Genomic DNA, 25405 nt, shown 5'->3' with positions numbered 1-25405 from the left:
TTACAAAGCAATGTGGGACATTATGGTTGACATTACGAGGTAATGGAAGACAGAGACATTATGGAGCCATAGGGTATATTATGGAACAGTGGAGGACATTATGGAGGAAATTATGGAGCAATGGAGGGACATTCTTGGGCAACTAGGGAGTGATTGCGAAAGCGGGCATAGTATAACGATGGGTGGGGGATTTTAGGCAGAGAGGCAGTGTGGGGGAGATATTATGGAAACGAGCAGTTTGCGCAGTGTGTGTGTCTATAATGTATGGACTCCTGCCTGTGTGACTGTGTATAACTAAATGCACACCATATTAACTTTGTAGGCTTACAGCTTGGCAGGTACTGGATGGAGTGTGTGTGTCTTGCCTTGGTGATTTGAAATCCGGAGGGAAGATTCTTGCATCATAGTGCAAAATAGTTCTTTTTAGTGGGCCTGTTTTTTTGGGTTCAGGTTTTAGGAGCTGCTGGGAGTGCCGGATGGGACTGACTGCTCTGATACCTCCAGCCCACGTATTCTGATGTCTATGTCCATTTTAAGGTAGCTACCTCAGGGCTGTGTGGGAGCTGAGAAAGCCTCTAGTGTCAGCTAGCTTTTGGTAGAGACTGACTTGTTGTGATCTTAAATGGCTGTATGAACTGTTTTTTCCTCTGTTTGACCTTTTGTGCCAGTTCGTTATTTGGATTCCGCTGAGCGTTTATGAAGTGAACAAACCTCGTCTTGTAGGACCAGAGACATTGCCTGAGTATACACTACCAACAGCTTAACAGCTAAAATTCTCACAATTGGTGGAGAATGCGGGCATGAAAGCCCAAAAGAACGCATGTGATTGCTGTTTGTCCTGGGTGAAAGCAGCTGTAGCAGGACAAACATGGTCTGAAAGAATGGAAGAGCTGATTAAGCAGCTGGTCCAGGCTAATATGCAGAAGAAACAACAAAAACAGCAGGTACAACAATTATGTCAGCAGCAGCAGCAAGCCTAACAAGAGACCAACAAGCTCCTGGTGCAACAGTTTCAGCTGCAACAGCAGCAGCAGCAGAGAACAGCATCAGATGGATCTCTTGGCGGAAGCTGTCCAGGTCAGAGAAGTTACACCCCCTCCCATCATTCTTGGTTAAACTGTGTCAAAAAGCAGGGAAACAAGTGCTGAACAACTCGTGCTCACTTAAAATCCCTCCAGGTTTTTTTCTTTTTTTTCAGTGTTATAGTGGCACTTGAAATCCCCCACCCCCTGTCATATACTCACCCTCCGTCGTCTTCCTTTTCTACTGATGCCGTTCCGATCCCATGGAGCTATCTTGTAACAGTAACTTCTCACTGGGCAGATGTCAGGAGTTACATTATAAGCTCCCAATGCATCTCTATGAGAGCCAGAATGAGGCCCCCATAGCCTTGTATTGAGTTGTGACATCCGGCACACACCGTGATACACTGGAAGTGTCAGCAGGTTACAAATCACAGGAGACCAACCGTAGTGGCCTTGGAAAAACATGAAGCCGCTGAATCATGAGTATAAGACCCCGGGGGTTCAGGGCTTACATTTAAAGCCACACTACAGCAGTGCAATAAAAAAAAAAATCGCTGGAGTGGTGCTTCAACAGTCTGAGCTCAGCACATGTAAATGTAACCTAAATGTCTGAGTATGATGGTGCAATATATTAGCATTTAGGGTCCCACTTTAATCTTTTACCCAGGCCACACATTGTCTAAAACTGGCCCGGAGTGTAAGGGGGATATTTAGTGCAGGAAGGGGCAGTTATATATTCTGGGGTGCAGCATGGGAGATATTTTTATTTATGGGGCAGTCTAGTGTTACTTTTATTTTTAAGGGCAAAGTGTCAAGGGATGCTGCTGAAGACAGAGAAGAGGGAAGTCTGGAGAGATGAGCTATGAGTGTAAAATCTCATTAAAGGGATGGGAACAACTCCAATCAGAGAAGATGTCGTCTATAAGGTACCTAAATGCAAGTGTTCTATTTGTGATACTGCCTGCGTCTCATCAGCACTGTGGTTCCTATCCACAGTCTGATGATGGCTGGTAACAACGCCCAGGATCTCCTTACCATTGTTAAGGACATTTTGGGAATTGCAGGTTCAAGCAATACAATTACATATGAGGATGACCTGACATTACAATTGATTCCTGTACTAAGTTTATTGTTGCGTCTACTGCATTATACGCACATGTGGAGTACTAACACATGGAAAGGGAAACTCAATTTCTCTAATTCCTGCGCCCTCGCTCCTGTACAAACTAGTACTCCAGCTGCTAAGTCTGTAAAGGCCCCCACACAGGCAGGAATAACCCTGACCAGGAATAGAAGTTGACAGCTCAGGCCTTGCATATCGCATACTTCCTAAAAAAAAAACAAAAAAATCCCTAAAAAACAGGGGAACTGTTCTGCTATACACAACAACCAAACAGAGCAAACATACAAGTGAGGTAACATAAAGCACGTGCACAAGAGAAAAGGAGAAACAATAAATGCTAATGTGACGCCCTGGACACCCAGGGGTCACAGGTCATTACACTCACCACATACACCCCCACCCCAGTAAGGTATCACCAGTCAACCAAAAGACCTGATTGCCTCCCTCAGAGTCAGACAGGCACACCAGCTGGGCGGAGTCAGGCAGAAAGACACGCCCACCGAGGAGTCTGCTGGCCGGAGGCAGGAAAACAGTAAGAGAGTTCAAGTTTAGAGTTTGGAGAGTGAGGAGCTCTGCTCTGTGTGGGGCCCGGGTTGGAGCCTAGGACCCCAGATCAGTCAGGCAGGCAGACGGTAGTGGCCGCCTGCAGGAGACCGGGAATACGACCAGCGGAACCGTAAGGGACCGAGACAGGGTAGTGGCCCGCCGGAACCGAACCGGGGAGCTAACTGGATACCGGAGCACCAGGCAGGGTACTCAGACCCTGACTAGGCTATAAGCCACCACCATAGTCAAATCAACTGATTGCGGTCTGGACCTCAGGGGTACATTCCCACCTAAGTCCCGATTGAAGGCAACAGCCCAACCCATCCAGATAATAGCCACCGCCAGAGGCCAGAGATCCAAGGGCCAGCGTCTGCGGGCAAACGGGCTCCTACGACACATACACGCCGGGGAGCGGGCTGCCAGTACCCAGGCACGGTAGCCAAAATCACATAAAGGTGCAGGAGAAAGGTGGACATTACCAACCTATCTGGAGAAACTGCAGCTGGCTGAAGGCCCCGTTCATTACCCCGTTTGGTTTACCAGTGACTCTGTGTGGTTTAATCGTGAGTACACCAGTGCCATCAGGCACCGTGCCGCGCTGCACCGCAACCCTGCCACTGCACCCCGGCCTTCACCACCGGGCCCCGGGACCAACATCCCCTACCCACAGAGGGGTCAACACCTAGCTGCGCCCCTACACCGCTCCTGGGATTCCCCGTATCTTTACCGCAGCGGTGGTGTCCATCATCACCACAACCCGTGGGTGGCGTCACAAACTTTCCCAAAAACAACCACCCCACAACCCCTGCGTGCACCGCCACTACTCCCTTCCAGAGCGACGTGACCCCCGGGTCCGGAGGCGCTCTAGCCACCGACACACGCGAGCCCGGACCCGAGCGGCTCGGCGGTTGCAGCCGAGGCCGCGGGGTGGTACACTAACAAGGGTTACTTCTTACAATATAACAAATAAACTGAAGAAAGGTGTAGGTAAAGACAAAAAAAACACAGAGCCAATCCAACCCTGACCTATTGTATATCCAAACAAATAATCACTAAAGCAATAGGGCTGCAATGCCTTAGAAGAAATCCATAGGAAATGAATACAACCAGCAATGATATGTTGAAGCAGAAGAGTATATAAAGCAACACCTAGAATGTGATTGGACAGGAACGCTGAATAATAGAAAACAGGTGTTAACTGTACATCATAGGAAAAAGAAGCAAATGTGAAAATAAGTAAGCATTCAGCACTTGCCCAGGAACTATGCAAGCTGTGGCTAAACAGGGAGAGAATCAGACCACAGAGCAGAAGATCACTGCTTCAAACCCCGAGGCATGACACTAAAGGGGGCTTTACACGCAACGACATCGCTAACGAGATGTTGTTGGGGTCACGGAATTCGTGACGCACATCCGGCCTTGTTAGCGACGTCGTTGCATGTGAAACGTACGAACGACCGCTAACAATCAAAAACACTCACCTAATCGTTGATCGTTGACACGTCGTTCAAATCCCAAATATCGTTGATGGTGCGGGACGCAGGTTGTTCGTCGTTCCTGAGGCAACACACATCGCTATGTGTGACACCCCAGGAGCGGCGAACAACACTGTACCTGCGTCCTTCGGCAATGAGGTGAGCGTGACTTTCCTGCGGCTGCTCTCCGCCCCTCCGCTTCAATTGGACGCCTGCCGTGTGACGTCGCTGTGACGCCGCACGAACCGCCCCCTTAGAAAAGAGGCAGTTCGCCGGCCACAGCGACGTCGTTAGGCAGGTAAGTATGGGTGCTAGCGATACTGTGCGCCACGGGCAGCGATTTGCCCGTGACGCAAAAAAACGCCGGGGGGGGTCTGCTTTCACGAGCGACATTCCTAGCGATGTCGCTGCGTGTAAAGCAGCCTTAAGGGTGGTTCTGATCCTGCATTCATGTACTGACAGTGGTTCTGGCCCTGCATTCTTGTACTAATGGTGGATCTGGTGCTGCATCTTGTACTGATGATGGTTGTGGTGCTGCACTCATGTTCTAATGTTCTGGTACCACATACATTTGCTGACAGTGGTTCCAATCTTGTATACATGTAGTAATCCATAACATGCTTCAAATTTTTCTTAGAATTTAAAAATACTCAATACTTTGAGATTAGGAGAAGGATTTGGTGAGTGTATGCTACAAAAACTCAGGTTAAGTTAGCGTATCTTCACACTGATTTTTTTTTTTTAGGAAGCAAAAACTCTTCAAATCCTCCTGAGATACATCACCAGAACCAAATTTTAAGTATTAAAGCACCACTCCAGGGTTTTAATTTTTTCTATTGCAACACTGGAGAGGTGCTTTAAATCTAAGTCCCCTGACCCCTGTCATATACACCTTCTATTGCCACCAATCCATTCATTCTTGACGATTCATGGAGCGCACTGGAGGTCAAATCAATGCATCTCTGAGAGCCTCGATCTGACTCTCATAGATAACCATTGAGTGCTTGTGTCGTAAATTCTGACTTCCAGCCAGTGAGATGTTACTGTCACAAGATAGCGCCACAGGACCAGAGTGGCATTAGTAAAAGGTGAAGATGCCAGTAGGTGAGTATATGACAGGGAACAGGGGCTTACGCTTAAAGTGCCACTCCAGCACTGAAAAAAAAAAACCCGCTGGAGTGGTTCTTTAAGGTACTGATGATTGTTCTGGTGATGTATATATGTATGTATCCCTTGGTGTTGGTTCAGTATGACAATGTGGCCCCTGGACAAAAAAATGTTGTGCACCCTGATCTGCATCATTGCTCCCTCAACCTTACACAGACCCTGCTATTTTGTCTGCATATCCCCCACCACAGATTTCCCAAATAATAAATCATGCAAACACATTTGAATACCCTAAATTACACCCACAGTTGAGAACTACTAATAACAAAAACAGCTAAAAACAAAAAATGACTAACAAAAGGCTGAAATCAAAGCATTTATATGGCGCAAACAAAAAAAAGGTGCAAAACACTTACAACTGTAAAAGAATAAATGGGTCATTTTTTTACAAGCATCCCTTTTGTGCATTGTACAAATACGTTATTTATTTGGATAAACCAAGGAACATTTCTTCTTTTTGAAAGCAGTTTAAAGATTATTTTAATACAAAAAAAAAAATCTCAAAATTCATGCTTAAAAGTAGTGGATTTCACTTTCTGCCCCATATACTATAAGAGATAGGAGCAATGTTTTTATCAAACATTTCTAAGGAACATTGTGTTCCCTCGCTCGTCCTGCATTTCTCACTGAGGTCAGGATTGTGAATATCCAACTTTCTTATATATTTTATTTTGTACCATTTAATATTACGATGCTGTTCCTCTGTGCAGGCACCACTGAGAGCCGCTGGTACGCTTTACAGATATTAGACCTGTGCCTGAGAGTCGTGTAACAGACACTGCTTTCATAATACAATTGATTGATTGATTGAGCCTACATGTTTATACTATTTTATTACTGCTTTTTATGTCGCTTTCCCATTTTCACCTTAGTTTTCTTCGTTTTGTCTTTTGGATAACAAAAAATAGTCAATATATACGGTACATCTTTACTGATAGTGCAATAGAGTTCAATGTTTAAAACAGGGTCTAAAGAAGAAATGTATTAAATAATGAAAAATTCAGAAAGCATTGTGTATAGTGATAAAGACTAACCCCATTGCACTGCAGAGTTTTCATTTTTGTCCGCCTTAGAAAGTACTAGAAACTGGAAAAAACAATTCTTCCTGGGGTGGCATGAGAAAAAAAAAAAAAGTGCAGTATATGAGGACACTAAATTTATACAGTGTGTGTGTCCACCCATATGCTGTCCACCTCCATTAACTTGAGAACGGCGGCAGCTATAGGCATAGAAGTGGTGTCTAGGTATAGTAAAGTAGCCATGCGCTACGCAATGAAACCACCTATACGCCACCTGGTGGAAAACAACGGAGTTAGCATTTTTATCTCAAAAACGCAACGAGATAGAGAAAAAAAGTGAATTAAAAAAATTGTAGGGCATCATCAATTCAATACGAATCGACACCTTACATACAGAAAACCTATGATATGACACCCATGACCCCCCCCCCCTAAAACATTGAATGCTGGTCACGCATGTGGCGCTCATTTAACTTTGATGCTCCAAGTGGCCCCCGTCGGCTGCAATGCACATCTGGAGTCTGGACAGCATACTGTATCTTGCTGCACGTTGTGCAATATGGTAGGTGACACGTTTGCACAAGCATCTGTGATATGTCGTCGTAGGTCCTGCAATGTTGGTGGAGGGGTGGCATACACCTGCTGTTTGATGTGACCTCACAGAAAGAAGTCCAATGGGGTCAGGTCAGGTGAGCGTGGAGGCCACTCCACACAGCCACCATGCCCAATGACTTGTAGGAAGGTCTCCATGAGGTATCACTTCACATCCGCAGCCTTGTGAGTTTTACATGTTCTAATCATAGCATTTCTGTATGCAAGGTGTCAATTCGTATTGAATTGATGATGCCCTACAACTTTGTAATTCACTTTTTTTCTCTATCTCGTTCCGTTTTCAAGATAAAAATGTAAACTCCGTTGTTTTCACTAGGTAGCGCTATAGGTGGTTTAATTGTGTAGCGCATGGATACTTTACTATACCTAGACACCACTTCTATTCCTATAGCTGCCGACGTTCTCAAGTTAATGGCGTGGACAGGATATGGGTGGACACACTGTATAGTTTCTTTATGGTTACAATTTGTTGTGCCATTTCTCCCAAGTACAATGATACCCCATATGTGGTCGAAAACAATCACTTGGAAGGCACAGTGCAAAGCTAGGAAGCGAAGGAGCGCCATATTGGAGTGAAGATTTTGCTGAAATGGTTTGCAGGTGCCATGTCACATTAAAAAAAGGCGGATCCCCAGCACAGAGAATGTCCATAGAAACTTGATATAAAGTTAAAATTACATTTTATTCCAATAATGGTTTAAAAAGGGGGAAGAAGGAATAAAACATAACTCCTCCGATCTACGCGTTTCAGACGCGATCGTCCTCAGTCATTTTAACTTTATTTCAAGTTTCTATGGACGTTCTCTGTGCTGGGGATCCGCCTTTTTTTGATTGACTACAGCCTTTTTGACCCACGAGCACCGTCCGGATTTTCCTTCCTGGAGTGACTACATGGTGGTGAGCTGATTCACTCTTTTTTATGGCCATGTCACCTTGGCAGAGCCCCTCAAGTACCAGAAATGCAAAACCCCCAATAAGTGACCACACTTTACAAACTACACCCTAATTATTCATCTAAATGTGTAGTGATCATATTGACATCACAGGTGTGGCACAAAATGTTATACCATGGGGCAATGAAGAAAAGATAATTACATTTTGACCACAAAAATGTTATTTTAGCCCCAGATCTTACATTTTCACACTGTGAAATGGGTAAAAGTAGGTACCAAAATTTTGAACACACAATTTCTGCTGAACGTGGCAATACTGCATATGTGGCTACACAGTACTGCTTAGCCACACCACGAGACTTGCAAGGGAAGGAGGGCTATTTGACTCTTGGAGCACAAATTTTCCTAGAATATTTTGCAGACTCTATATACAATTCCTCGCAAGTGACCCCATTTTGAAAATTATACCCTTCTGGGAATATATCAACAGGTGCAGTGACGCTTTTCACTCCATGGATATTTTCCAGAAACAAGCAACAATGGATGTTGAATGAAAATTGTAAATCTGCCATTGCAGAGTCCAGAATACTGTAGTGCCCATACATTGAAGTGCCCATACATTGTAGTACCCATACATTAGGCCCACCTCATGTTTCTCGAGACACACACCTCATAAATTAAGCAGGCTCTCCTCATTACAGTAATGATAAACATGTGGTTTAGGCACACTGGGGCTCAGAAGGAAGGGGGGGCATTTGGATTTGGAAATGCAGATTTTGTTGGATTTCTTTTGGGAGGGAGCTATAGTGCTTTCCCAGAGCCTGTTACCAGTAACATGAAAACCCCTATATTTCCATTGACAAATGATGGACCTGAGTGGGCACTTGTTTTTCTTTTTGTTTTTTTTTTGATCGAGTTGAAACTTTTATTGGGAACATTTTACATAAAATTTGGATCACATTTATCCTGTGCTCTACGCTGAGCAGTTACATCAGGGATTCCATCTATATATCTAAATGATGTGATTCAGGTGAAACCCCCGACGAATCCTTTCACTATAATGAGGGAGCAGAGTTACTTCGGACTCCGTCTGACCTCTGTTCGACATTGTCCGTCTTTTTAGACGTGCACAAAACTGTAGCCAACCACGCTTTCATGAACACTTAGGGCGGCTTCTCACTTGCGAGTTTCTCGCAGTAGTGCAATGCGAGAAAATCTCGCATTGGAATCGGACACATGTTAGTGAATGATTCAGCTCTCATCTGCGATTTTTTTCTCAGTCCAAATCGGACTGAGAAAAAAAATCGCAGCATGCTGCTTTTTTGCGAGTTTCTCACACCATTTTTCACAATGATTTCCTATGGAAGCGTGTTTAAAGAAGGATCACACACGCGCACCAGCGTTCCAATTTGCGAGTGTGGCAGTAACTTCGCTCATTCATCATTCAACAGATGAATGTGACATCACATTTCCAAAGGTTAATTATCTGACACATGTGAAATCGAATTAATTTTGTTAAGATGTTGCAGGAAACATGCATCTCAATCGCATCACACACGCGAGTCAAATCATTAAATTATTCAAAACAAGCATGGCACTTGCGTTGCACTCTGACCTAACGTGAGCAAAAATCAGCCGAGCTTTTTCCAGCCTAGTCGGACCGATTTTACACGCATGGGTGTGTTTCCAGCCTTAAAAGCACGGACTCCACCGGATTATACAAGGAAAAGAGAGTACTGAGTTTTAGTTGGCCATACATAATAATTGAATAAGGAGTGCAACTATAATAATGCAAAATATTTATTTAGAAAAATATATACAACATGAAGCACTTTCATTTTTCATATGACATTATTAAAATACAGATAGGTGAATGGAGATACAGAGTCGGATTATTCCCTGTTTAGGGCCTCAGCAGCATATAATAGAAGGGTATATCTCATATCCCCCTGCATGTGGTCTTTGGCCCAAGCCATGCAAAAGGATCTCCACATAGAAGACCCAGAGAAAATTCCATGTGGAAGAGAAAGTAGATCCAGCCCTACACAGAGGGACCAAGCTTACCCATATGTGAAATACAAGTGCCGCCGCTGCAGATAGAGGTCCTGTGGGAAAGGAGGAAAGCCCCGACGCGTTTCGCAATGCTTCCTCGGGGGGGCCGTGTGATCATGTATGATGAGCCTCACCTTATATATCCACCCTAATAATGTTCGTAATTACCGCCGTTTTTAGCGCCGCATTCCATGTTTGATCCTTTTCTGTTTAATCTATTTATTGTGTGTACCCACAGCTTTATCAAAAGGACAGATGGATACTGCGCGTGAGAGCACGTGGCAGAATAAACTGGCCATGTTTGATCCTTTTCTGTTTAATCCACCAGATTATAGGCCAGAGAGAGTCCAAAATTACTCCCTCTGCTTCATTATAGTGAATGTTCTGTCGGGGGTTTCATCTGAATCATGTATTTCAGAGATTTACTTGTAAACCCCGATGTAAGTGTTCAGCGTAGAGCACAGGATAAATGTGAACTGATCCTTACTGCAATCTTTGGGAAGAAGAATTATCAAATTAAAAGTAGGTCAATAATTGCTTTTGTTTACTTTTTACACCGTTCACTGTGCGGTATAAGTGATTAGATATTTTTATTCTTCGGGTCAATAAGATTACTGCAATACCAGATTTATATTGTCTTTTTTATATTTGGATATCACTCATTAAAAAGGCATTTAGTACAAAGTTTTTGCATCACAATATTTTGGTAGTTAATAAGACAGCTCTATTCTTCAGGTCAGTATGATACAGCGATACCACATTTATATATTTTGTTGATTTCCTGCTTTTACACAATAAAAACAAAATGTAGGAAAAAGGATTGTTTTTGCATTTCTCTCTTCTAAAAGCTATAGCTTTTTTATTTTTCATCTGACTGAGCTGAGTAGGGGCTTGTTTTTTGCAAGATAAGATGGCATTTTCATCAATACCATTTTTATTTACATGCAACTTTTAGATTGTGTACTATTTCAGTTTTTCAGTAGTATGATGAAAAAGCATAATTTACTGCCCCATTTTTTATTTATTTTATTTTTTTACAGTGTTCACTGAAGGGGTTAAATAGTGTAACAGTTTTATAGCTCAGGTTGTTCCGAAAGAGGCAATACCAAATATGTGTACTTTTTTTTGGTCATTTTGTTTATACCTAAATATATGTATTTATTAATATATATTTTTCATTTTTTTTGTTCTTTATTTTGTGCTTTTTTTTAAATATTTTTACTTAGTCCCTCTATAGAACTTTAAGTTTTATCAGTCTGATCACTGCTATAATACATTGCCATGCACATGAAAGGCAATGCATTACACCTGTCAGTGTGACGCCAACAGAATGTCTCTTAAGCTAGGGCCCCACTTTGCGTTCACCTACTTGCAGTTCTAAACGCACGTTTTGGGCTTAATTGATTTGACCAAAGTTGCCTTTTTCAGAAATTTAGCGCTGAAAACGCATGCGTTTTTGCCGCGTTTTAGCTGCGTTTTCAGCGCTTTTTACCTGCTTTTCCACCTGCGTTTTGATAGATGCGTTTTGAACATCATGACACTGCTAAATAAAGTTTAAATAGTCAAAATCAATGAAAAAATTGGAAAAAAAGAAACAAATCTATACTTTTGTAAAAATTAATGAAAATAGAATAATTTAATGAAATTATAGCGTTAATATGATATTTAATGGAAAAATAGCAATAATTTAGTGAAAATCTTAATTTTAATTGTCGGACTATGTGTGTGTGTAAAGGGACATATGAAATCATTATTTTGTCCAAAACGCATGTTTTCTGGACTGGAAAAGCAGGTAAAATGCTGGAAATTGCTGGAATCTTGTTTTTTGCCATTTCTCATAGACTACAATGTTAGCATTTCGCACCCAAAATGGCAGAAACAATTGACATGCTGCTTCTTTGAACGCATGATTTTTGCCACAAAATATGCAAATTAAACACAGCGTTTAGAAACGCAAAGTGGGGTCAGAAATTTCACAATTTCCATAGGATAACATGGCAACAGAAAACGCAAGCCATTTGGCCATAAAACGCTGCAGCTCAAAACGCTGCAGAAACGCAGGTTAAAACCGCAAAGTGCGGCCCTAGCCTTACACCATTCTCCTAGCATGGTCTAAAAGGCCATCATAGCCAGCAAACCTTGAGGTCATTATTTGACCTTTGGTTACCATGGCAACAATTGGTAGCCCACGATTATATTACGAGGTTGCTGATGGCGTGTTAGACGGAGCATATTCTCTCTCCCAGCCACCTATATGCTGCAATCGCTATGCGTACCTATCCAACCTTGACTTATGGCTATGTCAAATGTTGTGAAGGGGTTAATATATTGATTATGTGTATCACTAACTTATTGCAGCATTTTGGAAGCAGCGAAAACATGCAGCAAACAATGATTGTGGGAATGTAGCCTTACAGCTCCAGCAAAAAAAAAATCTTTTTTTTTTCCCTATGGTGTATAAACTGACCTGCAGTTCAGTTTTGAAATCTGCACCATGTTAATCCCTCTTGCAGTAAATATTTATTTATTTTCCCCATAGAGGTCAATGAGATGAAGAAACAAACTGCGGATTAAAAAAATGCATATGCTATTTTATTGTACTTACATGCAATAAAAATGCACATGACTTTATCAATATAGGTTTATCAAGGTTATATATCAGGAAGTGTCTAAAACAAAGAAATTTTATGTGAAACAGGACAAACCATAAAGGAGATAACAACCGCTGTTGAAAAATTATGAAAGAAATGCAGGTAAAAAAACACCACAAAATGCATTAAAAAAATGCAAGAAATACAGCAACATAAAAAATGCACCAAATATTCATTGTGTGAACGGAGCCATAGAGTTCTCTGACTCTCTGAATGCACAGTCTGCGTAGATTCCTCTGGTAATGGAGGTGCCCCAGGCGTATGGATATGTTTATCTTTATTGAACTGAATTGTGTCATGTTATATAATTTGTCAGGAAACCATTTAAATACTATCTTGCGGAATCATGTTAAAAATATAGAGGGACAACTCAATAATAAATACAAATGCATCACAATTAATTAGAATATCATCAAAAAGTTAATTTATTTCATTAATTCAATACTAAAAGGGAAACTCACCTTATATAGAGTCTTTACACACAGAGAGATCTATTCCTATATATTATATACAGTCATGGCCAAAAGTTTTGAGAATGCTACAAATATTAATTTTTACAAAGTCTACTGCTTAAGTTTTTCTAATGGCAATTTGCATATACTCCAGAATGTCATAAACAGTGATCAGCTAAACAGCAATTACTTGCAAAGTCAACATTGGCTAAGAAAATGAACTTTAACCCCCGAAACAGATTTCAACATCATTGCATTCCTGCCTTAAAAGGAGCAGCTAACATTGTTTTAGTGATTGTTCCATTAACACAGGTGTGGGTGTTGATGAGGACAGGGCTGGCGATCAATCATGATTAAGTAAGAATGACACCACTGGACACTTTAAAAGGAGGCTGGTGTTTGGTATCATTGTTTTTCTTCAGTTAATCATGGTTATCTCCAAAGAAACACGTGCAGCCATCATTGCTCTGCACAGAAATGGCCTAACAGGGAAGAGTATCGCAGCTACAAAGATTGCACCTCAGTCAACAATCTATCGCATCATCAAGAACTTCAAGGAGAGAGCTTCCATTGTTGCCAAAAAGGCTCCAGGGCGCCCAAGAAGGACCAGCAAACGCCAGGACCGTATCTTAAAACTGTTTCAGCTGCGGGATCAGACTACCAGCAGTGCCGAGCTAGCTCAGCAATAGCAGCAGGCTGGTGTGAGTGCTTCTGCACGCGCTGTGAGGCGGAGACTCTTTGAGCAAGGCCTGGTTTCAAGGAGGGCAGCAAATAAGCCACTTCTCTCCAAAAAAAACATCAGGGACCGACTGATATTCTGCAAAAGGTACAGGGAGTGGACTGCTGAGGACTGGGGTAAAGTCATTTTCTCAGATGAATCCCCTTTTCGATTGTTTGGGACATCTGAAAAACAGCTTATTAGGAGAAGAAGAGGTGAGCGCTACCACCAGTCTTGTCTCATGCCAACTGTTAAGCATCCTGAAACGATTCATGTGTGGGGTTGCTTCTCAGCCAAGGGAATCGGCTCACTCAGTCTTGCCTAAAAACACAGCCATGAATAAAGAATGGTACCAGAATGTCCTCCAAGAGCAACTTCTCCCAACTGTCAAAGAGCAGTTTGGCGCCTAAAAATGCCTTTTCCAGCATGATGGAGCACCTTGCCATAAAGCAAAGGTGATCACTAAATGGCTCATGGAACAAAACATAGAGATTTTGGGTCCATGGCCTGGAAACTCCCCAGATCTTAATCCCATTGAGAACTTGTGGGCAATCATCAAGAGACGGATGGACAAACAAAAAACAACAAATTCTGGCAAAATGCAAGCATTGCTTATGCAAGAATGGACAGCTATCAGTCAGGATTTGGTCCAGAAGTTGATTGAGAGCATGCCAGGGAGAATTGCAGAGGTCCTGAAGAAGAAGGGTCAACACTGCAAATATTGACTTGCTGCATTAACTCATTCTAACTGTCAATATAACCTTTTGGGACTCATAATATGATTGCAATTATATTTCTGTATGTGATGTAAACATCAGACAAACACAATTAAAAACCAGAGGGCAACTGATCATGTGAAAATATAATTTTGGTGTCATTCTCAAAACCTTTGGCCATGACTGTAGAGTCATTACACACAGAGGGATTTATTCCTATATATTATATAGAGTTATTACACACAGAGGGATCTATTCCTATATATTATATAGAGTCATTACACACAGAGGGATCTATTTCAGGTGTTTATTTCTGTTAATGTTGATGATTATGGCTTACAGCCAATGAAAACCCAAAAGTCATTATCTCAGAAAATTAGATTATAATATGACCAACTGAAAAAAATATTTGAAATTCAGAAATGTTGACGCCTACTGAAAAGTCTGTACAGTAAATGCCTCAATACTTGGTCAGGGCTCCTTTTGCATGAATTACTGCATCAATGTGGCGTGGCATGGAGGCGATCAGCCTGTGGCACTGCTGAGATGTTATGGAAGGCCAGGTTTCTTTGATAGCAGGTTTCACTTCATCTGTATTGTTGCATCTTGTGTCTCTCATCTTCCTCTTGACAATACCCTATAGATTCTCTATGGGGTTTTGGTCAGGTGAGTTTTCTGGCCAATCAAGCACAGTGATACTGTGGTTAGTAAACCAGGTATTGGTACTTTTGGCAGAGTGGACAGGTGCAAAGTCCTGCTAGAAAATTAAGTTTCCATCTCCACAAAACTTGTCAGCAGAGGGAAGCATGAAGTGCTCTAAAATTTCCTGGTAGACGGCTGCACTGACTTTGGTCTTGATAAAACACAGTGGAGCTACACCAGCAGATGACATGGCTCCTCAACCCTCTTCACTGATTGTGGAAACATCACACTAGACCTCAAACAGCTTGGATTGTGTGCTTTTCCTTGACCTAGGTAAGACACTTCTGGCATTGCCTGTTGGCCATGAGTGGCTTGACACAAGGAATACAACAGTTGTAGCCTATGTCCTGAATACGTCTGTGTGTGGTGGCTCTTGAAGCACTGATTCCAGCAGCAGTGCACTCCTTGTGAATCTCCCCCAAATTTTTGAATAACCTTTAACAATCCTATCAAGGCTGTGCTTATCCTAGTTACTTATGCACCTTTTTCTACCACACTTTTTACTTCCACTCAACTTTCCATTAATATACTAGGATAAAGCACTCTGTGTACAGCCAGCTCCTTTAGCAATGACCTTTTGTGGCTTACCCTCCTTGTGGACTGTGTCAATGACTGCATTCTGGACATCTGTCAAATCAGCAGTAGGGCTGAGCGGATCCAAACTGTAAAAGTCTGGATCCGCGCGGCTGCGGGCTGAGAATACCAGTCCCCATCCGGCTTTATCTTGGCTGGGGATGAAAATTAGGGGAGACCACAAGTTGTTTTTTTTTTTTTTTAATTTGTTTAACCCTAGAACACGCAACTGTGACGCCCTGGCCTTTCAGGTCGTCACAGGGTATTGTGCAATCTGCCCTTCTGTGCAATATCCACCTCCTCCTTGGTTACGGGTCCCTAACCAATGGTATTGCCAAAACCAGCTAATCAAAATCCTAGGAACACTCTGCACCACACCCACCAGACACACCAGTGGACGGCCTGAATGGAATAGGGTCGCCCACTTGGGGGATTGGTAAGGGGAGATCAGGAGTGTCAGGAGTGAGGAGTGTAGTGTTGGAAGTGAAGGAGAGAGGAGGTCAGGATCTGGGCTCCTTGGAAGTACTAGGTAGCAGACGGTGGTCTGGGCCTAGTAGGAGCTGGGCCCCCGGTCGCAGGGGGATCATGACAAGGGACACGGTATTGTCGTGGAGGACAGTTGGCGGCCTTATACCATCACCGGGCTGGGATCAGGGCAACAAGGGGTACGTGGACCCTAGGTAAAGGAGTAGCTTCAGGCAACCTGACAATTTACCCGACGAGAATGGAGCCTTCAAGATCCGCTCTCCACCTGCTCCAAAATCGGGGTACTAGCGCAATGAAGGGGAAAGGACTTCCCACTAAAACGGTCCAGGAAATCCCAAGTGTGAACCCTGAGAGCAAGCTCCCTCAGTTAGCCACTCTGGGGAGCGGGACCCAACTAGTTTCAAGCTATAGGGACAAACTAAGAAAAGAACAAGGTGCCAAGGGAAAGGTCACAGATCATCAGGCTACACCAGCAGGAACGGGACCCAAACGTGCTCCCCTCAGCAGTAGTGGTGTCCAGAACTTTGGTTTACTAAGTTGTTCGTGTCAGCTTTATGGACTGAGTGAGTGCGCAAGTGACCCTTACCTCCCCAATAACACATCTCCGTCACTATCACTGAGTCCCAGGGCATTACCCCCTACCTGTGGAGGGGTTAAACACCTAGCTGCCCACTCCATCTCCCCCGGGTACTTCCAGCTGCAGCGGTGGTACTCCACCTTACCACACACCACGGGTGGCGTCACAAACTTTAAATAAACCATCCCCTGTAAATACCCCCTTTATTTGAGTGGCTGCACGACCCCCGGGTCCGGACGCCCCTCAAGCCACCGCAGATCCGTATCCGAGCAGCCAGGCTGCTGACGTGGGGGCGGCACACAACCATAGAAATTTACCATAGAAAACAAGTGACCTAGCAGGCCTGCGAGGCCCCAGGTATACGTTCTAGGGTTAAATAATAATAAAAAAAAAGCTGCATCAACCGGCAGAACCGCAAACACTTCTGACAGGAACGTGCATTTGTTTCTGAAACACATGCACGTTCACCATACTCACCTGCAGACACTTGCACTGCTTTCCCTGCCCACCGGCCATCCTGCCGTCTGTGATTGGTTGCAGTCAGCTGACACGCTTTCACTCAGGGTGGTGGCACGTCTAACTGCAACCAATTACACGTGCCAGTGGGCAAGGAAAACAATATATATTGAATTGCCTGTTCCGGAAGGCGTTTTCTGCCATGACACAGCCTCGGGTTAGTACACCATTTGCTCCTCCTACCCCCCTATCCCCTCCACAAACATTTTTAGTTTCCGGATTCTAGTCCCTATAGACTTATATGGGCACCTGAATCTGGAACGGATCCGGATTTTTTTTTCAATCCTGCAGTGATCAGCCGCTCCCGGATTTTTGAACTCTAGTCAGTTGTCTTCCCCATGATTGTGTAGTCTACTGAATCAGACTAAGGGACCATTTTAAACATATAGGAAGTCTTTGCAGGTGTTTTGTGCTAATAATTCTAATTTTCTGAGATAATGACTTTTGGGTTTTCATTGGCTGTAAGCCACAATCATCAAAATTAACAGAAATAAACACTTGAAATAGATCCCTCTGTGTGTAATGACTCTATATAATATATAGGAATAGATCCCTCTGTGTGTAATGACTATATAATATATAGAAATAGATCACTCTGTGTGTAATGACTCTATATAATATATAGGAATAGATCCCTCTGTGTGTAATGACTCTATATAATATATAGGAATAGATCACTCTGTGTAATGACTATATAATATATAGAAATAGATCACTCTGTGTGTAATGATTATATAATATGTTTCTCTTTTTGTATTGAAATACTGAGATAAACTAACTTTTTGATGATATTCTAATTTATTGAGATGCATTTGTAGATGCTCTACTTTTTAAACACTGCCTTATTTCACAGCATCCACTTAATATAAATTCTAAATCTAAACATTAAAACTACCATTTGCTTACTTCAAAGACTTAACACAACTATGGAATTACACTGGGTCTTCTTCAAATTTTCTTAGGTGGGCTGCTGAACAAAAGAACCACCCTGTTTACAGAAAATGGAGCTCCTTGCCACTTTGCTAAAAGGATCCAAGACTGTCTAGCAAAAAAGAGGTAACATATGCCGTGGCACTTTTGTGGTGGCAGTGCTCAAGTCGGATCCGATCTCATAATCAGCTAAATCAAAACTTGCCACGCAGAGTCTCACTGAAGTAGAAAACATATGTTTAATAAAGAGCTTGCAATAAAAAAAAAAAAAATAGACGTTTCGGTCCCAGACCTTCATCATAGACGTTTCGGCCTCGGACCTTCCTCAGTACAGATTGCAAAAAAAAAGCTATGTGGCATCCACCGCTGACAGAGACATGCTGTTTATGTCACCTACACAATATGACTCTCAGTGGTGAATGTCACACAGATGCGCCTCTCTGCCACAGCTTTCTCTCTGTAATCTGTACTAATGAAGGTACGAGGTGGACCGAAACGTCTATTTTTTGGAGGATTTTTTTTATTAACACATTTTTCTGTTTCACTGAAACTCTGAGTGCCAAGTTTTGATTTAGTTGTCTAGCAAAAAAAAAAAAAAAAAGGCATCCAGAAGCTCCATGGATCAGTCAGTCACCTCACACAAATCCCATAGAACATGCTTGGGCTATGCTTGATCATGCGATGAGATAACATTCATGGCAATCTGCTTGCCATGGAGCTTTTTACATTGTTTGCATGCCGAGTGGGTCAACAACATTCCACAAGTTAGCTAGCTCATTAATCCCCTGCCAGCCAGGTCAAGAAGCCAGCAATGGGACAAATAAGCTATATTATGCATAATTGGCATTTGTAACAAGTGGTTCTGTGAAATAAAAAATGAAATAGAAATTAGGGTGTCTATTTTTTATCTGTCAGACTTGTATACAATCTTGTGTATCTTGAGCACAAGGAGCTCTTTTAAAAATACTTTTATTAGGCCCCTGCCAACAACTATAGCCCTTAGACTAAGGGGGGTGTTACACGCTGCGATATATCGGGCGATATGTCGTCGGGGTCATGGATTCCGTGACGCACATCCAGCATCGTTTGATATATCATAGCGTGTGACAGCTACGAGCGACTGTTAACAAGCAAAAATACTCACCTTACCGTTGCTCGTTGACACGTCGTACATTTTCATAAAATTGTTCCTTTTTCTGCGCGTCGGTGGTTCGTCGTTCCCGAGGCAGCGCACATCGCTCCGTGTGACACCTCGGGAACGATGCACACAGCTTCCGTGCATCCCGCCGGCAATGCGGAACGAAGGAGGTGGGCGGGATGTTACGTCCCGCTCATCTCCGCCCCTCCGCTTTTATTGGGCGGCCACTGTGTGACGTCGCTGTGATGCCGAACGTCCCTCCCCCTTCAGGAAGAGGATGTTCGCCGCCCACAGCGACGTCGTTCGGGAGGTAAGTACGTGTGACAGGGGTAAACGACTTTGTGCGCCACGGGCAACAAATTGCCTGTGATGCACAAACGACGGGGGCGGGTGCAATCGCATGATATATCATCCTGTGTAACGCCGCCTTAAGGATAGAGCCTGAAGGTACAGCTGGTTGAATGTTGAGTACACTCCATCCATCAAGATGGTCATCTGCTGCCCAGTTTTGTTACCCAATTGTGCAGCCATTGGCCCCTCTGTCGGTAACAACAGGCAAAGCGTGTCCACCGCACTATGAATTAGCAAGTGGAATATTACTTCCTATTGGGGTGATAGATATAAGAAGGGTATACTTGTTCCACACAGACTAAATTCGTTCAAACCCACAGATGTTAGTGGCATTGACTAACAGACTGATGTGTATGGGGTCCTCCTGATTTTCTTCCAACAGATGAAGTCGGATGAGGTCTGTTGGAACTTGGCTGATCATTTTGTTCTCACTTTCAGAGCAGTCCGTCAGCTACTGAGGAGCACAGTCTGGAGCTCAATAGTTGCTTGCATCCTATACCGATATGTTTCCAACTTTCTTTCTTCTTATAAAGGAACTTCAGAAGGTTAATGGTTCAACAGCATAGACGGCTCCAGCTGCGGTATGCATCCATGTGAACCATTCAGTATCCCAAAGCTTAAAAATTGGTGCCCAGCTAATTTTTTGCTAAGGACCTCCCAAAAAGTTAAAAGGAATTGGTCATAAAAAAAAAAAAAATCTTTTTACCTGCAGCCATAGTGCTGGGCAGAGGAACACACAGCATTGGTACAACTTGTGTGGTACGATTCTGCCGCTCAGTGAACCAACCTGGAGCAGGGGTATACCGAGCTGCCAGTGTTTTGAGTGACAGCTCAGTCGTCCAATCTCATACTGTGAGGTGCTGAGTTTACGCAGGTGTTCTCCGTTCCCAGTCATTGTTCAGCTATTTAGCTGAGCAGTCTCTCCCAGAGCTCTACCTGACCATTGACTTCGACCATCATTTTGCCTTGTGCCTCTACTCTGATCCTTTACCATTCAGGTATTCTAACTATGACCTGATTATGCCTGTGCCTATCCCCTTAATCTTGGTGTAATCTTCTGGTACCTGACCCCAGAACTTTTGACTATCCTAATTTACTCGTGTAGTGACTAACGTCACACTGTGAAGCCACACAGGAGCCCACAGGTAAGGGGGACCATTTATACCTTTAAAGCAGGTGGAATTGTGCATTATGATCGGCCATTGAGCTGCAAAGGGCCCATATATTGTTCTTGCACAGGGGCCCTTTTCTTTCTGTCTGCTCCTGTAGTAGGGTGAATGATTACAATGCACCCAATGTGCACTGAGCACTGACTGCTCACGACCCCCTGTGCTGCCTGGAAGCGATTCTTCCTGTGAGGCTACTAAACATATTTAAAACATTATTTACTTGTAAATTACCTCTATGGCTGAAGGTAAAAAAAACCCTTTAATTTCCATTTATCGTGATACTGGACGTAATGCTGAAATGCAGTACGATGGCAAACACTTTTCTTAAATCTGGTTGGTGAATGTAGTAAATACAACCTGGCTGTAACAGAGAAAATAAATCATATAAGTCTCCCAAGTGAGATCAAAGAATATGATTTTATTGCACAAAACTTGTTATAACCTGAAACTTTATAAACTATACTTTTTCATCATTTTTTTTTCTTCTATTTTTGTTACAGAGCAATATCCCAAAGCGATTCACTGGAAAGTATTCATAATCACGCATTTGCCAAACTTCTCAACCTAACAGAATTGTAAGTGCAATTGCTTTTTTGTTTCCACTACATATCTGAGGTTTACACACAATAAACGCAATAGGAGACAAATGAGTATATAATGATATTGGGGTAAGAGAAGTATCTGCCCGTCTATCCAGGACTAACATAATATTTGGGTAAATAATTCCCTTTTTCTTATTGGGGAGATCTAAGTTATATATTGACCTGAGTGAACTGTGCATTTTCATTATAAGTTGTCATGCTGCTCTTCTCCTGTGGGGGTGCTGCAGTGGAATACACTTGGGACTAGGTTGCCCTATATCATGGACGGACATATCATTGGTGCAGCCAGGGGTCCTGGAGGTTAGAGGGTCCATTTCTGCCTTATGCTGAGTTAGTCGGCTACAAAGGGCACATATATTGTTCTTGCACAGGGGCCCACTTCTGTATGTGTCCCCTAAGTGTTACAGATTATAGTTGACTGGTGAGGACATCATGGGATCAGTTTATCATCAAAGGACCCTTTTAACAAAAAATGGATTGTTCAAAGCTGACAAACCCTTTAAAGGGAACCTGTCAGGTCTCCACATCCCCTCCAACCCATCAGCATCACATGTTTATGCCAATTTCCCTCCCTAACCAGCCCTGTATAATGTGATTTACTAAAATCAATATTTGTAAACAGCATTTATAAACTGCGCTGTTCCTATGCTAATAAGGCCTTTGACTAGTCGACTGGGCATTAGTTCCCCAGACTAGTTGGACCTCTTTCCATTTTATCTCCAGTGTGGGCGTGATAACATAATTTCCAAGAGTCATCTACGTCACCGTAGCTCCTGGAAATCTTGCGCATACGCACAGCTCATTTCAGCAGTGCCAGTGCACCTTTGAAGCCAGGTGTATGTGTGCCGCCACCGTACCAGCAGCCACCGCTGCTCGGATCCAGATCTACGGTGCGGCTTGAGGGGTTCTCCGGATCCGGGGGTCGCGCGGACACGCATGGTGTGTGGTGAGATGTAGCACCACCGCTGCTGTTATGGGAAACCCGGGGAGATGTGATGGCAGCTGGATGTTAACCCCTCCGTGGGTAGGGATGGATGCCCCGGGGCCCAGTGTCTCTGTGCGGAGGATGGTGATTGCAGGGGCCGGCGTACCCGGCCAGGCCGGGGATGTTACTCACGGTCGAATAGTACACACAAGTCTTGTGGTAAACCAAAGTGATGGTGGCCGGCTGCCGCAGACGGGTGTATCTGGTCCCACTCCCGGGCTTTTAGTCAAAGTCTCTCTCCTCTGCACTTAGTGTGTTCTGTGTTGGACTTCCCGCTGTGTAACGCAGGAGTCTGCTCCCGGTCCTTTGTTTGGGAGCCGTGCCCGTCTGACGCTGACCCGTGAGATCTACAGGCCCTGGCAGTGGCCCTATCCCTCTCTGTGGGTGGTTGTCTACTTTTCGGGACTTAGGTTGGGACAGGACCTAGAATCCTGCCCTCAATCGGTTAACACTAGAAGTCCCAGGCATTTTGAGCTTTATGGATTCCAAAAGGTAGAAATGTTAAATGACCCCTCTCTGGGACTTCTGGTTTTAATTAGCTAGGCCGTCGGTGCCGGTCCTGGCTTCAGGGTCCAAGTACCCACTCTGTGCACACGGTTTCCGGTCGGGTCTCCGGTGTCGGTACCGGTTGGCTCCTACCCTGTCCTGGTCCACTTCGGATCTGCCGAGCTGTCTTCCCGTCTCCTGCCGACTATGGCTACCATCTGCCACCTAGCCAGTACGTCAGGGCTCCGACCCTGACGTCTGTCAACTTCAAAGCCTTAACTTATCTGACTGTTTTCCCACCCCAGGTTTTCTAGACCCCTAGGTGAGCGTTCCCAAACGCCTGGTTCCGCCCACTCGTATGTCTGTCCTACCCTAAGGGGGGTGACTAGGGTTTCAGGTCAGCTGTTTTAAGCTTGTGTGGGATAGGTGTTATGCGGGGGCCTACACGTACCTATACCTGGTTTTCCAGGGCGTCACATATGCCTCAGTTTCTGAGGTGCACTGATACAGATGAAATAAGCCACGCACATGCGCAAGACTTCAAGGAGCTGCGATGACGCCGGCTCTTGGTAATCATGTTATCACGCCCATAGTAAGCGAATGTTTGATAAAAATTTACAACGTATAAGAATAGTATATTTCTAGTGACATGGCTAATTCTAGAATGTTCAATAATACTAATTATCCCTGTACACCCCATTTCAATAACCACTGTATTCAAAATGAGGACTATCCTAAACTATAATATTGTGCTAATCTTTTTTTTTTCTTTTTTTTTTCTTATTTTAGAACAATCAGAAACACAAAAAACCTGGTCCATATTGGACGCGGAGCCTTTGGAAACCTAACAAAATTAAAATACTTGTAAGAAATTTTCTTTACAATTACATTTTGTAATCTGTGGTTTTATAGATTTTTCTACATTCACTGAATATTATGTTTCCAGCACACAAGAAAAAAAATATGTTAAAAAAATATGTTAACCACATCTCGTCCTCTCGTTGATTTTTCACATCCTTATGGATGTTCCACTTTCCGTAGTGAAATTGTAAGGCAGTCATTTTCGCATTAGAATCATGATCCAGTATTCACTGATGCCTTACAATGGTCAGTTCTCTCTCCTGGCAGAGATGTAGCAGTGTTTGCTGCGCTCAATTAATTCTTTACATGTCTACGATGAAATGTGGTTTAGTAGGCATCTTGTCCGCATAGGGGCTCATGCAAGACGACTATATTTTCGATCAGCATGGTATCCGACAAAATATTGGATCGCACTTCACTCACTACTATTCAATGAGGTAGTGCATATGTCCGATTTTTTTTCCTCTGACCAAGTGGTCCGATGGGGTGATGTGGGGTGGGGGGAGGGGAAAAATAAATAAATTTAAAATCGCAGCATGCACGATTTGCTTCCTAGAATCGGAAGGCACTCGGCTATTCAAGACTATGGGCCTGTAAAAAATAAAATCGGACTGACAGAATGGATAAGGGGGATAAACTTTTTTTTTTTTTTCATTCTCCCCATCTGAGAAAAAACGGTTCCCGCTTCAATGAAACTCTGATTAATATAACAGGACTGTTTCACTCAGATGGAGAAAATACTCACAGGATTGGTAATGCTATACACTACATATGTGGTACAGGGTAATTTCTAGGGATCAAGGGATAATGTGTCCAAGTCTCATTAATAAATATTGCAAAAAGTGTTTAACCTGTTTAAAAAAAAAAAATCATTTTTTTTTATAAAAAAAGTTGTGTAACCCCTTCACAACCTTGGACACACTGGTACGTCCTATTTTTGGGTGCCTTCCTGACCTTGGACATACCAGTACCTCCTGCCAATCATGCACCACAGTAACTGATCGCCTGAGGGTGCCGGTTATTTCTGACAGCAGTGCATCGGGACTCGACACTAAGAGGGGTTTTTCTGCCCCTCCACAAATACGACCGCCATGATTGGCTGTTGAATTTTGAACAGTCAACAACAGCTATTTCAATGTTAAAGATAAATTAAATTACCTGAAACATTATTTTGTTCCACAAGTTCCTGTTAAGTCCCTGAAAAGGTAATAAACTTCTTGAATGTGATATTAACCAGTTTGAGAGATATAGTTTTTTATAATGGTTCACTTAGATATTTCCTGTCACATAAGCCCCTTAGGCACTTTAAATGTGATGTGGTCCTTAAAAAAAAATGGTTTAGTAAATTCTGTTGTAAAAATGAAATCATGTGGGAACACCTCCTGCGCCAGCAGAATCACCAGGAAGTACAAGGTCAGGAAGGGGTTAATATTGCATTTTGATTACTGAAACTGTAAATAGTTAATAAATCACAGCCTTGAGAGAGAGAGAGAGAGAGACAGACAGAGAGAAAGAGACAGAGAGAGAAAGAGAGAAAAAGAGAGAGAGAGAAAGAGAGAGAGAGAGAAAGAGAGACAGAG

At 43.2% G+C, this 25405-nt stretch overlaps 1 protein-coding gene across 1 annotated transcript in view; it reads left to right on the top strand.

Annotated features, from left to right (window-relative positions):
* Positions 1-25405, top strand: part of LHCGR (luteinizing hormone/choriogonadotropin receptor) — a 189173-nt gene that overhangs the window by 100151 nt on the left and 63617 nt on the right. Inside the window, exons 3-4 of the mRNA XM_075338040.1 lie at positions 21392-21466; positions 23754-23828. Of these exons, the coding sequence (XP_075194155.1) occupies positions 21392-21466; positions 23754-23828 (150 nt within the window). The remainder of the gene's footprint in view (positions 1-21391; positions 21467-23753; positions 23829-25405) is intronic.

This window comes from Anomaloglossus baeobatrachus, chromosome 3, assembly GCF_048569485.1.
Source record: "Anomaloglossus baeobatrachus isolate aAnoBae1 chromosome 3, aAnoBae1.hap1, whole genome shotgun sequence".
NCBI lineage: Eukaryota > Metazoa > Chordata > Amphibia > Anura > Aromobatidae > Anomaloglossus > Anomaloglossus baeobatrachus.
The sequence above is the reverse complement of the archived record's forward strand: the minus strand, read 5'-3'. Positions and strand labels throughout refer to the sequence as shown.